The sequence below is a fragment of the Salvelinus fontinalis genome, chromosome 21, assembly GCF_029448725.1.
Source record: "Salvelinus fontinalis isolate EN_2023a chromosome 21, ASM2944872v1, whole genome shotgun sequence".
NCBI classification, from domain to species: domain Eukaryota; kingdom Metazoa; phylum Chordata; class Actinopteri; order Salmoniformes; family Salmonidae; genus Salvelinus; species Salvelinus fontinalis.
Window position 1 is genome coordinate 43464298 of NC_074685.1, and position 14468 is coordinate 43478765.

Here is a 14468-nt window from a genome sequence, read left to right on the forward strand (position 1 = left end):
TGTGAAAACTGTACTCTACGGTATCTCTGTACTCTACGATATCTTAGTCACTTTAATTGTGTGTAAATATTGCATCCTCCATCTCATATGTATGTACTGTATTCTATACTATGCCACTGTATCTTAGTCCAATGCCGCTCTGACATATACGTATATTCTTAATCCATTCCTTACTTAGATGTACGTGTATATGTTGTGAAACTGTTAGATATTACTTGTTAGAATTTACTGCACTGTCGGAGCTATACGCACCAGCATTTCGCTACACCTGCAATAACATCTGCTAAACACGTGTATGTGACCAATAAAATTTGATTTGAATGTAGATGGTTTGGACCGCAGAGTGAAGGAAAAGCATCCAACAAGTGCTCAGCATATGTGGGAAATCATTCAAGAAAGTTGGAAAAGCATTCCAGGTGAAGCTGGTTGAGAGAATGCCAAGAGGATGCAAAGCTGTCAAGGCAAAGGGTGGCTACTTTGAAGAATCTCAAATATAAAATATATTTAGATCTGTTTAACACTTTTTTGGTTACTACCTGATTCCATGTGTTATTTCATAGTGTTGATGTCTTCACTGTTATTCTACAATGTATAAAATAGTACAAATAAAATAAAAATCCTTGAATGAGTAGGTGTGTCCAAACTTTTGACTGGTACTGTTTATTATTCCGTATATGTAAAGACAACATTAAACTAAGAATAGTCTGATGGGGTGACAATTTTAGCCTTTCACTTGTGAATGATGCCCAGCGGGTGCAGTATTGCAAGGAACAGCACGTCTTTTTTTTTAGACTTTTCAAATCCTAGTCACACAGCTCATGTAGACTGATAAGGTTTGTATCACAACTAAAGTGGCCAAAAAACTAAATAACACAATTCGCTTTACAACCAGTGTAGAGCCTAACCGGCATACATAGGCGACGCGTGAGTTTAAAGTTAGGTTTAGATCATTTTCACCATAAAAATGTACCTTTATAATAAAGCATTACATGCGTAATGGCATTTGCGGTCACTTCTGAGAATGGTGTTTTCCTGCTAATTGATTGCATTTTTTTTTTTTACATCTGCGCTTACAGCCTACTGCCGTGTGCGCATTGCTGCACTTATAACGTGATGAAATAGCTTAATAGTTTATAAAAATGTTAAGCCAAACGATCAGCCTCTTTGCTTTAAAAGTTTTTTTGATGCTACTGATTGTATTCAATTGGGATCTATCGCATCCCACAACTGTCCCAGACTATGTTTGGAATATTTATTTCTCGCACAGAATATGTCAACTTTTGTACTATGGGGGATAGTAGATTGACATAGGCTAGTGCTTTTGCTGTTCGTTAGACCTACTCATCTTGCTGGCTGAAGAAACGTGAACAGTTCTTTAGCATCTTTAATATGCGCCTCGGAATTCGATAAGAAGGAAGCACACAGTTGCGTCCCTGATGTGTCTGTCTTCAATTGTAGCCTACTTCAGATGGCTGTAAGAAGGACCCGATCACGTGACAGGCATTGGCTAATAACAATTGAGATATCTGAGACAGCTATGTGAGTGAGAGGTGCTTCAGAACACGGCAATTGGCAGCCGGGAGAAGGGAATTCATATTATTATATTCAGCCTAAGGTCACAACGGCCACTTTGGCAGCAAAACGCATGGATTTTTTTAGGGGGCATTACGGCCACACAAGGGGGATGCCAACGGGAAATTTGAGGCCTGGTGAGAATATTATCAAGTCCTCGTCAAATTGTGAATGAGAGACTGATGAAGTGTGTGCAGCAACTTAAAAAAAAATCATCACTAGAGTCGCATCATGCAGCCTTAGAATGTTTTAAAAATCAAAACATATAGCCCAACGTTTATATCACAAATACATTTGCATAAATAACTAAATTAAGCATATAGGATGACCTGTTTCTTTGTTAACCAATCAACACAGAATAGCCACATGTGCGTACTCCCTCGCAAATCGTTTGCGGAAAATATCCTTTCTATTTTATGTTCAATTGTATTGTTCATTCTTAAAATAACGCCACGGAATTCTTAGCAAATCTTGTCTGCTAAATGAACTCATGTAGCCCACAGCCATAAGGCATAGCCAAACGTAAGGACATCTCAGAGTATGCTATTCTGTTCTTTTGAAATAGACTACATTTTCTTAATATCATGTTTCTTTAGAGCTGTCTAAAATAAATAATAAATGTATTGTGATGTATATGCTATATTAAATTGATGTAGACTTTTTTTATGTAGATGTTCCAAAGGTCTGCATCATTACCTTGCAGACTATGTGTGGAAGCCAGGAGATGCTCAACATGTTTATGTTAATTAACGGTCAATTACCGTAAGACTGGCAATTATTTTCTAGACAATTACCAGCTGACAAAATGTAATGACCGCCACAGTCCTATTCATGACAGAACGTTAACATTTGGTGAATTTATTTATTCATTTTTAAATTACACTTCCTAAAATGCACTCTATTTGTAAAATGACACAAACATAATTTGTTTTCTGCAGCTGTAGCCCTCCTACTGGTTGGTCTATCTTACAGAAATAAACTAGAAAAACAAGTTATTTTTGAGGCTTTGATCTGCAGGTTACATCTGGTAGCACCACAATTGAGAGACATGTCCTTGTAGCTTGAGGGCAATTCCACATTAACAGTGCCATGCTTAGAGAGATTTTTCACTTTAAAATGTTTGTCAAACTAAAATCAATGATTGCAAAGTTAAACAAACCATAACTCTATGCACAAGGACTAAAACTCTTCCAAAAACCTATTTACTTTTAGAATGGTGCGGATGCAAAGTTTCGCCATAGAATGACGGCTTTTGCTGCCATTCTGTTACCAAACTTTGCATCTGCAATGTTCTTAAAGTAAAAAATGTTTTGTAAAATGTTCAAAGTAGTCCTTGTGTATAGTATTGTATGGTTTAACTTTGCAATCATTGGTTTTTGTTTGACATACATTTTGAAAAGTGAAACATCTGTCTCAGCGTCACTCTGTTACCATGGAATTGCCCTTAGTTAACATTAAATGCCTACAATACCATTTAATTGTAACAGAGACATCCAAAATGCATACAAAGAATGTGTCAAATTTGTGTTATGGTCTAAGATGATCCACCCCCAAAAATGAAATGATTCAATCTTGGAACAGACTAATCAGACCTGGAATGTTACATTTATTCAATTGTATTTTTACTTAATGATAGGCAAATTAAAGAGATCAATAAACAGAATAATTAGTAGGGGTTGCACACTAATCACCAGCATAACCTTTCAAGTAATTTCAAGACCAGTTCTTCCTATTTGTGACAGTAGAATAATTACTCATATTTAACCATCTGCATTGACTAATTATGGATGTTGATACAGCTTATACAAAAAGTAGGTGTAGCCTACAAGTCTTTTTAATTAGGTGGATTTTGCTGAATCTGCTTGAAGCATACTAAACTACCTCACTGTAAAATCAACGAGGAATATCACAATTAGGCTGTCAGCCCACCCCAGTCAATGTGACAATGGTTTCACATCATAGAGTCGTTCACTTCAATGTTGTCCTTGCACTTTATTTGGGTTGGGGAGTCAGAGCGTTATAAATGGGCAACCACTTTGCCAACATCACCGTGGCTATAGCCTCAGCTTCTGCTTTAATTTGAGAAATTAGGCTACATTGGTGTTTGGGAAAGTGGAGTTATGGTTAACTTCACAATGGAAAATAAATGATAGAGGCGACATACCATTAATTGACTTGCTCCGATCAGTGTACTCAAATCCATTTGTCCTCTTCTCAATCTCCATCCTCCTTCCGCTAAATAGATCTTCGTCTTGGTTTCAACAGTTGTCCTCTGGAAATTACGAAATGTGTCTTTATGTTTTCATCCAGGTCGCTAATTATAGAAGAACCACTTCATGCCTCTGCCAGTTCAAGGGAAAAACCTTTTGCGCCACTCTCGTGCTACAAAACACACCTTGACGTTTTCATGAATCACGTGATGAAACACTATTTGGCGTCTGAATTCTGGGATTTGTAGGATTCAATCATTGTGGGGTTGCATTAGGACAAAACAGTAGTCTAAAATGTCTGAAATAACCTACTAGTTCATCCATTGTATTTCAAACAGTTTCAAACACTTTAATATTTAGTAGTGTCTGTGATAGGCCTAATAACAAATCACAGTAATATAGCTACACTGTATTGACCGGCTTCTCACCTCTGAAAAGCAAAATGCCATCCATAAGAGATCATGACATGATAATGCCTTGTTTGTAATATGGAACTGATTTCCATATTAGGTAAAGGGTTTGTGGAAGGAGGATGTCTCTCTCTCTCTAATATCTGTAGAGTGTATATACACTAAACAAAAATATAAACGCAACATGTAAAGTGTTGGTCCCATGTTTGGTTTATATTTTTGTTTGGTGTATAAATGCTGTATCTACAGATATCAGAGAGAGAGAGAGATCCTCCTTCCACAAACCCTTTACCTAATATGGAAAGAGGGTGCAAAGCTGTCATCAAGGCAAATGGTGGCTACTTTGAAGAATCTAAAATCTAAAATATATTTTGATTTGTTCAAAAAAAAATTGGTTACTACATCATACGATATGTGTCATTTCATAGTGTTGTTGTCTTCACTATTATTCTACAATGTAGAAAATATTAAAAATAAAGAAAAACCCTTGAATGAGTAACTGTGTCCAAACTTTTGACTGGTACAGTAAATACAGATTACATGTAATCCGTTACATTACTAGCAAAAATACTGTAATCCGATTACAGATACTTTTGAAAAAACATCGGATTACTTTTATATTCAGAAAGAATATAATACAAATATTTCACACTTTTCTGTTTTCTCAGTGACATTCAAATCAGCATTGAAAAAATGCGCAAATTTAAATTTGTTCCACCTGAGCGAGTCTGACTACTAGTCAGAGACCACTACGATGACACACCAAATGTATTTGATGGATCGCGGGAAAAATATTATAGGAATAGGCTTTTGTAGGTTACAGTCCAAGCTATCTCTTCCAATGGTGCGGCTGCTGTTGGCATCCAAAAAATGATCTAACTTGAATAAACGCTTGGAGGTAAGGGTGACATAGGAACTGAGAAGTGGTCTGTGATCACCACCTGCAGAATCACTCCTTTTTTGGGGGTGTCTTGCTAATTGCCTATAATTTCCACCTTTTGTCTATTCCATTTGCACAACAGCATGTGAAATTTATTGTCAATCAGTGTTGCTTCCTAAGTGGACAGTTTGATTTCACAGAAGTGTGATTGACTTGGAGTTACATTGTGTTGTTTAAGTGTTCCCTTTATTTTTTTGAGCAGTGTATATTCTGCAGGGTTGGGTAGGTTACTTTCTAAATGTAATCAGTTACTTTTAGATTACTTTCCCCTTAACAGGCATTAGAAGAAGACAAAACATGTATGTTACCAATTGAACGACATCTATTGCAAGGATAAATCAATGTTAAAGTTTACATAGCTGGCCATACATGGATGTTACATTTTACTTTATGGTTAGGTTATGTAGGCTACTTCTAACCTATCGCTTTCTACCACATATAATAATACGATTCAATTATATCTTTATATTTATCATTCATAAGTCCAAAATGGATGTAGCAACTACATATTGTTCTTTTAAGTATATAAAAAGTGTACGAGTTTGAGCATGTGTCCATTAAGCCTAAGGATAAAAACATTTTTATCACCATGAATTAGATTGAGCAATAAAACCCCCACTTTTATTCCATAGGCTGGGTTCCGCACTATGCAGCTGTCGTAAGAGCGCATTTTTCACTGACTGTCCACTGGTTTCAAAAACAATGTTTCATGGGCAGCTTAAACTTCTTGAATTCAACCATTATTTGGTTTAAATATCACACATTTAGATTTGTGAACAGCCATCCACAACAACCACAATCGGAAAGGCGCAAATAGCTAAATGAGAGAGTAGCAGCGTGATTCACGTCAATCCGCTTTGTAGAAATCAATAATAAGGGTTGTCCGTATCGCTGTAGACTACACCACTGCTGTCACCCTTTTCCTATGCTTCCTGGCTGATGTTTTGGTCACTTTTGAATGCTGGCGGTGCTCTCACTCTAGTGGTAGCATGAGACGGAGTCTACAACCCACACAAGTGGCTCAGGTAGTGCAGTTCATCCAGGATGGCACATCAATGCGAGCTGTGGCAAAAAGGTTTGCTGTGTCTGTCAGCGTAGTGTCCAGAGCATGGAGGCGCTACCAGGAGACAGGCCAGTACATCAGGAGACGTGGAGGAGGCCGTAGGAGGGCAACAACCCAGCAGCAGGACCGCTACCTCCGCCTTTGTGCAAGGAGGTGCACTGCCAGCGCCCTGCAAAATGACCTCCAGCAGGCCACAAATGTGCATGTGTCTGCTCAAACGGTCAGAAACAGACTCCATGAGGGTGGTATGAGGGCCCGACGTCCACAGGTGGGGGTTGTGCTTACAGCCCAACACCGTGCAGGACGTTTGGCATTTGCCAGAGAACACCAAGATTGGCAAATTCGCCACTGGCGCCCTGTGCTCTTCACAGATGAAAGCAGGTTCACACTGAGCACATGAGCACATGTGCCAGACGTGACAGAGTCTGGAGACGCCGTGGAGAACGTTCTGCTGCCTGCAACATCCTCCAGCATGACCGGTTTGGCGATGGGTCAGTCATGGTGTGGGGTGGCATTTCTTTGTGGGGCCGCATAGCCCTCCATGTGCTCGCCAGAGGTAGCCTGACTGCCAATAGGTACCGAGATGAGATCCTCAGACCCCTTGTGAGACCATATGCTGACACATGCACATTTGTGACCTGCTGGAGGTCATTTTGCAGGGCTCTGGCAGTGCACCTCCTTGCACAAAGGCGGAGGTAGCGGTCCTGCTGCTGGGTTGTTGCCCTCCTACGGCCTCCTCCACGTCTCCTGATGTACTGGCCTGTCTCCTGGTAGCGCCTCCATGCTCTGGACACTACGCTGACAGACACAGCAAACCTTTTTGCCACAGCTCGCATTGATGTGCCATCCTGGATGAACTGCACTACCTGAGCCACTTGTGTGGGTTGTAGACTTCGTCTCATGCTACCACTAGAATGAAAGCACCGCCAGCATTCAAAAGTGACCAAAACATCAGCCAGGAAGCATAGGAACTGAGAAGTGGTCTGTGGTCACCACCTGCAGAATCACTCCTTTTTAGGGGGTGTCTTGCTAATTGCCTATAATTTCCACCTTTTGTCTATTCCATTTGCACAACAGCATGTGAAATTTATTGTCAATCAGTGTTGCTTCCTAAGTGGACAGTTTGATTTCACAGAAGTGTGATTGACTTGGAGTTACATTGTGTTGTTTAAGTGTTCCCTTTATTTTTTTGAGCAGTGTATATATATATATATATTTTTTTTTAACTGGGTGTTTTGAGCCCTGAATGCTGACTGGCTGATAGCCGCGGTATATCAGACCATATACCACAGGTATAACAAAATATGTATTTTTACTGCTCTGAATACATTGGTAGCCAGTTTATAATAGCAATAAGGCCGCTCGGGGGTTTGCGGTATATGGCCAATATACCACCGATAAGGGCTGTATCCAGGCCATGGTATATTGGCCATATACCACACCCCGCCCCGTGCCTTATTGCTTAAATATATTATATGCAGCCTGCAGGATCGACAGCGTAAATGCTCATCAAATCAAATGTTATTTGTCACATGCACCGAATACAACAGGTGTAGGTAGACCTTACAGTGAAATGCTTATTTACAAGCCCTTAACCAACAATGCAGTTTTAAGAAAAATAAGTGTTAAGAAAGTATTTACTCAAATAAACTAAAGTAAAAAAATAAATAATAATAATTAAAGAGCAACAATAAAATAACAGTAGCGAGGCTATATACAGGTGGTACAGAGTCAATGTGCAGGGGCACAGGTTAGTCCAGGTAATATGTATAGGTTTTTATTTAACTAGGCAAGTCATGTTTTATTTTACCTTAACTAGTCAGTTAAAAACACATTTTTATTTTCAATGACTGCCTTGTTCAGGGGCAGAACGACATATTTTTACCTTGTCAGCTCGGGGATTTGATCTTCCAACCTTTCGGTTACTAGTCCAACGGTTTAACCACTAGGCTACCTGCCGCCCCGATAAAGCTAGATGTAGGCTAGATGTCCCAGGTACAGTGATGCCAGAGACATCAAAACCAAGTGAGAAATTCCTTATTGTATTGTCCAACCATTGGAGAGATGCAGAGATGGCTCATTTGAGCACACTTCTCTTCACATCCAGGCATAACCTGACTGTGGTCAACTCAGGGCTAGTACATTTCCCCCCATTCCCCTGTATATTGCTGCCCTCTGGTGATGTCATTACATACTTGCTTTGGTTAAATCCAGCAGACTAAAAACAAGGAAGATATTCTCTGTAACAATCCAGCAAAGGACCATTGAAAATGCAGGTTTTCTAATTCTACCCACAGTTTGAATGTACAACTTTGTCGTAGGCTTATCCTGCCACCCACCCTCACATGTGAAATTCATGGGACTTTGCTGGAACAATGTCAGTTATTTAGAAAAAATAAATACATGGTGAATTGTGTTTTGCTTCCTTGTAATGTGTTATGCTGACATTTTACATGACATTTTAGTCATTTAGCAAACACCTATCCAGAGCACTGTACAATCCGTGCCGTCAACTAAGGTAGGTAAAACAACCACTTATCACAATAATTTTTTGATAGTAGTAGGCCTATCATAAGCATTTTTTTAAGTTTTTGCATTCATAATTGGCACTGGCTTACAAATTATGTACAGTAGCATAAAAGTCTGAAATAAAACGAATACACAGAAACACTCTCACTCTCCTCCTATGCTGTCTTCAGAAGTAATACCTCTAAAACATTAGCTAGATTAGAAATTAATACATTCATTTTCCCAGAGAGAACTTCCATTTTCACAATCCTAGGATTTGGGAGAAATAATCTCTAATCTATCTAGACTACAGAGAGCTTAATCTGTGACAGTCAACCCCCTGAGATTCATTCATCGGCAGGTAGCATAGCAGTTAAGAGTTTTGGGCCAGTGATCAAAAAGTTGCGTGTTCGAATCCCTGAGCCGGCTAGGTGAAAAATCTGTTGATGTCCCCTTGAGCAAGGCACTTAACCCGAATTGCTTCTGTAAATTGCTCTAGATAAGAGCATCTGCTGAATGACTAACATTTTTAAATGTATAATCGATTCACAGAATACGGCATGGTATTCTGGTATGTTTTTTTTGTCACACTGCTTTGCTTTATCTTGGCCAGGTCGCAGTTGTAAATGAGAACTTGTTCTCAACTGGCCTACCTGGTTAAATAAAGGTGAAATAAAAATGGTAAAGCATCACTCTGACAGGGGGAGGAGAGAGAAAGAGAGTTTGACAGTCAATCAATGAAGCTCTTTGATGTTCAAGAGATGTGAGTCTAGGTTGGCAAGTAAAATAATGTTATATACGTACTACCAGCATCCTATGAAGGATTTGGGAAACCCACCCCACAATAATGAGTACCTTTTTCAATGACAGACAGACAATCATTCAGTGAGGTTACCTCCAGGAAATGGATGTGAGCCTCTGTGTGAGCTTCTCCAGCTCAACCTCGCTCTTCTTCAGCTCAGCGATCTCCTGTTCCAAACACTCCATGAAGGCTTCAGCTGCGTTCTCCCGGGCTACAACCAGCTCCTTCACCTCAAAGTGTACGTCTTCTCTCAATTTTACAGATTGACTGACCTTCATGTCTTAAAGTAATGACGGACTACCATTTCTCTTTGCTTGTTTGAAATGTTCTTGCCATAATATTGACTTGGTCTTTACCAAATAGGGCTATCTTCTGTATACCACCACCACCAGACCCACCTCCCACCTTGTCACAACACAACTCATTGGCTCAAACGCATTAAGAAGGAAAGAAATTTCACAAATTAACTTTTAACAAGGCACACCTGTTAATTGAAATTCATTCCAGGTGACTACCTCATGAAGCTGGTTGAGAGAATGCCAAGAGTGTCATCAAAGCAAAGGGTGGCTACTTTGAAGAATCTCAAATATAAATTATATTTTGATTTGTTTAACACTTTTTTGGTTACTACATGATTCCATATGTGTTAGTTCATAGCTTTGATGTCTTCACTATTATTCTACAATGTAGAAAATAGTAAAATAAAGAAAAACACTTGAATGAGTAGGTGTTCTAAAACTTTTGACCAGTAGTATATATATATATATATATCACTCTGCATTATTGGGAAGGGCCTGTAAGTAAGTATTTCACTGTTAGTCCACACCTGTTGATTACGAAGCATGTGACAAATAACATTATTTGATACGATACGATACAGGACTCTTATTCTGAAATATTCCCAAAAATCAGACCTGGAAGTACTTAGTCATTCTGGCCTACTTCGCACCAGTTTTTGTAACTAGCTTAGCTATAGCAACTCTTGAGCAGCACAAAAATCAATAACTTCTCCCACTTTTTTTCTCCCCAAAATGTCTAAACTACAGCTACTCAATGAGGTTCTCGATGAAAAATTAGCTGCAGTTCCCCTGGAGATATCCGTGGTAGTTAAAACAACGATAGCAGAGTACCAGGGAGAAATCTCCCGTTTGAAGCGGGCTGTTGCACGACTACGAAGACTGCTCGATTTGGTTTTCAAACCAGAGATAAAATTGCAAAGATTAGCAGGTTTGTGACTACGTGTCTCTGTTTGACATGCATTTACAGTGTAGCCCAATATTAATCATTACAATTTTAGGCTTTGATTAGTACATTAGTATATACTGACGAGTAGCAATAAAAGATGTGGGGGATACGCAAGCAGTATGGCTAGCTAACGACATAACGTTAGCTAGCAAGCATGTACAATTACTTTAATTACAATTTAATAGCATACCAATTTCACGACGAAATATTTAAAGAAAATGTGGCCATTGTCCATTGAAAATGCATTTTAAAAAAGGGTTCTATGCCATTTTGTCTTAAATGGTATTTAATCCGTTTTTGAAAAGGTATTATATTTTACTGGGACTCGTACGATAAATCAGTCAAAGTAGTCCTATTTCTTCCTTTTCAGGATTTATTGTGGATGGGCTCCTGAGCTAAAACACTGCATCTCAGTGCAAGGGGTGTCACTACAGACCCTGGTTCGATTCCAGGCTATTTCATAACTTGACGTTATTGGGAGTCCCATAGGGTGGCGCACAATTGGCCCAGCGTCGTCCAGGTTAGGGTTTGTCCGGGGTAGGCCGTCATTGTAAATAAGAATGTTCTTAACTGACTTTCCTAGTTAAATAAATACAAATACATTTGATTCTTTCTCCAGACCTCCAGCAGCTCACACTCACTGAAGAGGTTATTCCTGAGCAGGAATGGAGCCCTGGTCTGGGGCCGGTGGAGTCGGATACCGAAGAGTCTATGTGGGACTCTTTCAACATCATAACTGTGGAGAACCAAACAGAATCTGATGGCGAGAGCCACAACAGAGAATCTGAATCAACCAGTGACTATGAGCCCCCCTCTGAAGTAAGTCCAGACAGTGACAACAGTGAAAATGGAAACGTGGATGGAGTGGAGAGTAGAATACCACTGTCAGGATTAAAGCCTCTCAAATCAAAGAGAGGAAGAGGACGGCCAAGGAAAGGAACCAGTAAGTTGCCTGATCTGAAATGTGACGTGTGCGGGAAATGCTTTACAGCAGCACGTAGTCTGAAAAGGCATCAGCTAAATCTGCACAGTGAAGAGAGACTAACAGGACAGCCAAAGAAAGAAAACTGTGAATTTCCTGATCTGAAATGTGATGTGTGTGGAAAATGCTTTGAGAAAGCACGTAATCTGCAACGGCATCGGCAATATCGGCACAGTGAGGAGAGACGACACATGTGCGACACTTGTGGGAAATGTTTCATCCGGAAGGACCATATGACCCAGCACATGAAGCTTCACACAGAGGAGAAAAAACACTGCTGCACTGAATGTGGCAAACGTTTCCTTCACAAGTCCATCCTGAAAAATCATATGGGTACTCATACAGGGGAGGCTTTTAAATGTGATGTGTGTGGAAAATGCATGACGACTGCAGGTGGTCTGAAAGTGCATCAGAAAAATCACACTGAGAAATCGCATCAGTGCAAAGAATGTGACAAAGCCTACACCTTTAAGGGAGACCTGATAAAGCATGTGAGGATTCACACTGGGGAGAAACCATTTCAATGCAAAGAATGTGGCAAATGCTTCAGCGACAAGGGAAGCCTTCCAAAGCATATGATGACTCACACAGAGGAGAAACCACATCGCTGTAATGAATGTGGCAAATGCTTCAGTCTGAAGGGAAGCCTGACAGCGCATATGAAGATTCATACAGGGGAGGGAGTTCAATGTCATTTGTGTGGAACTCACTTGAAGTTAAAATCAAGTCTAAAAAGACATCTGCGAACTCATAGAAGGAATAGCCCTAATGAATGAGAACACGTACAAATGTTTTGGAAAGATCCAAGCTGAATATGAATTATAATTGTTATTTCTGTGGAATGGAGAAGGAGACCATTTTTCATAAATATTTTACCTGTATTTATAGTGTAATGTTTTGGATTGACGAACAGGACATGTGGTACAATTGAATGGCTTTGATCATTACTTATTTCAGAAATGAGATTGATAAGGATTTAGTATATTTAATTAAACTGTTAATAATTATAGGTCAAATTCATATTTACATAACAACTGGTCTGATTGAACTAATATGGCACTATTTTAAATACAATTAAAAACAAAGGCACTATTATTAATCAATATGATTTCTTTGGGTAGGACTCCTGGCAATGTAAAAAGTTTGTTTTTGTATGTGACTAATCCTCTTTCGCTAAAATAATATATATATATATATATAAAAAAGAGTTAAGGCCCCCACTTGTGTCATGTCACATCATACCTGGACCACCTATTGAGATTAGCTTTTTTAAAGTAAATCAGGAGTTAAATGAGGTGAAAGGGAGACTGGAGGACTTTAAGCAGATTTCCCGATATTAATGTCCAAAAAATTTGCACAACCACCCTGGGTGGGTAAACGGTGGATTTAGAAACTAGAGGTGCTCCTGTGTAGAATGGACCCCACTTTTACTGTGACACAATTTCCAGAAATGTGTGTATAGTCCCCCCCAAAAAATGTCAAGCATAAATGGTCATAGAAAGCACAATAGCTTAAAAATACATTAAATTATTTGGATGATAACTAGTATTAAATATATCGACAATAGTGCATATTTTCCCCCAAATTATTTGTTTACAAGGTAAACAGGACAGGACTCTTATTCTGGAGGATTCCAAAATGGTCTCTGTTAACTGGAATCCTTGGGAAGTCCCTTTCTGTTAGGGAACACCTACTCTGGGAAGTGTTTTTTTCTCACCTTTATTTAACCAGGTAGGCCAGTTGAGAACAAGTTCTCATTTACAACTGTGACCTGGCCAAGATAAAGCAAAGCAGTGCGACACAAACAACAGCATAGAGTTACACATGGGATAAACAAACGTACAGTCAACAACACAATAGAAAAATCTATATACAGTGTGTGCAAATGTAGTAAGATTAGGAAGTTAAGGCAATACATAGGCTATAGTGGTGAAATAATTACAATTTAGCATTGACACTGGAGTGATAGATGTGCAGAAGATGAATGTGCAAGTAGAGATACTGGGGTGCAAAAGAGCAAGAAGATAAATAACAATATGGGGATGAGGTAGTTGGGTGGGCTATTTACAGATGGGCTGTGTACAGGTGCAATAATTGGTAAGCTGCACTGACAGCTGATGCTTAAAGTTAGTGAGGAAGATATAAGACTCCAGCTTCAGGGATTTTTGCAATTTGTTCCAGTCATTGGCAGCAGAGAACTGGAAGGAAAGGCGGCCAAAGGAGGAGTTGGCTTTGGCGATGACCAGTGAAATATACCTGCTGGAGCGTGTGCTACGGGTGGGTGCTGCTATGGTGACCAGTGAGCTGAGATAAGGCGGGGCTTTACCAAGCAAAGACTTATAGATGACCTGGAGCCAGTGGGTTTAGCGACGAATATGAAGCGAGGGCCAGCCAATGAGAGCATACAGGGTGCAGTGGTGGGTAGTATATGGGGCTTTAGTGACAAAACGGATGGCACGGTGATAGACTACACCCAATTTGCTGAGTAGAGTGTTGGAGGCTATTTTGTAAATGACATCGCCGAAGTCAAGGATCGGTAGGATTGTCGTGTGCATGTACAATAACTCAAATTTGCCTTTGCACTCCTAAACAGCGCGATTTAAAAACACTTTTGCAAAGGGTAAAGTCTACAAAACTTAGTCGACACTGTTCATAACAGATTCTAGTTTTGTGAACAGAAAAGAGTATTGAGATCAAATGTTTAATTGAAAATGTGCAAACGGTTGGCTAAAATCC

General features: G+C 39.5%; 2 protein-coding genes across 2 annotated transcripts in view; one reads left to right on the forward strand and one right to left on the reverse strand.

Moving 5' to 3' along the window:
• The window catches only part of LOC129818960 (nuclear receptor subfamily 6 group A member 1-A-like), a 191625-nt gene extending 187716 nt beyond the window's left edge, over positions 1 to 3909 (reverse strand). Inside the window, exon 1 of the mRNA XM_055875350.1 lies at positions 3737 to 3909. Within this exon, the coding sequence (XP_055731325.1) occupies positions 3737 to 3797 (61 nt within the window). The 5' untranslated portion in view covers positions 3798 to 3909. The remainder of the gene's footprint in view (positions 1 to 3736) is intronic.
• A 6515-nt stretch (positions 3910 to 10424) lies between these two features.
• LOC129818965 (zinc finger protein OZF-like) lies at positions 10425 to 12831 on the forward strand. Its single transcript, XM_055875361.1, has 2 exons — positions 10425 to 10732; positions 11370 to 12831. Exons 1-2 carry the CDS (start codon positions 10537 to 10539, stop codon positions 12506 to 12508), a joined length of 1335 nt encoding a protein of 444 aa, XP_055731336.1. The 5' UTR covers positions 10425 to 10536; the 3' UTR covers positions 12509 to 12831.
• Positions 12832 to 14468: the final 1637 nt, after the last annotated feature.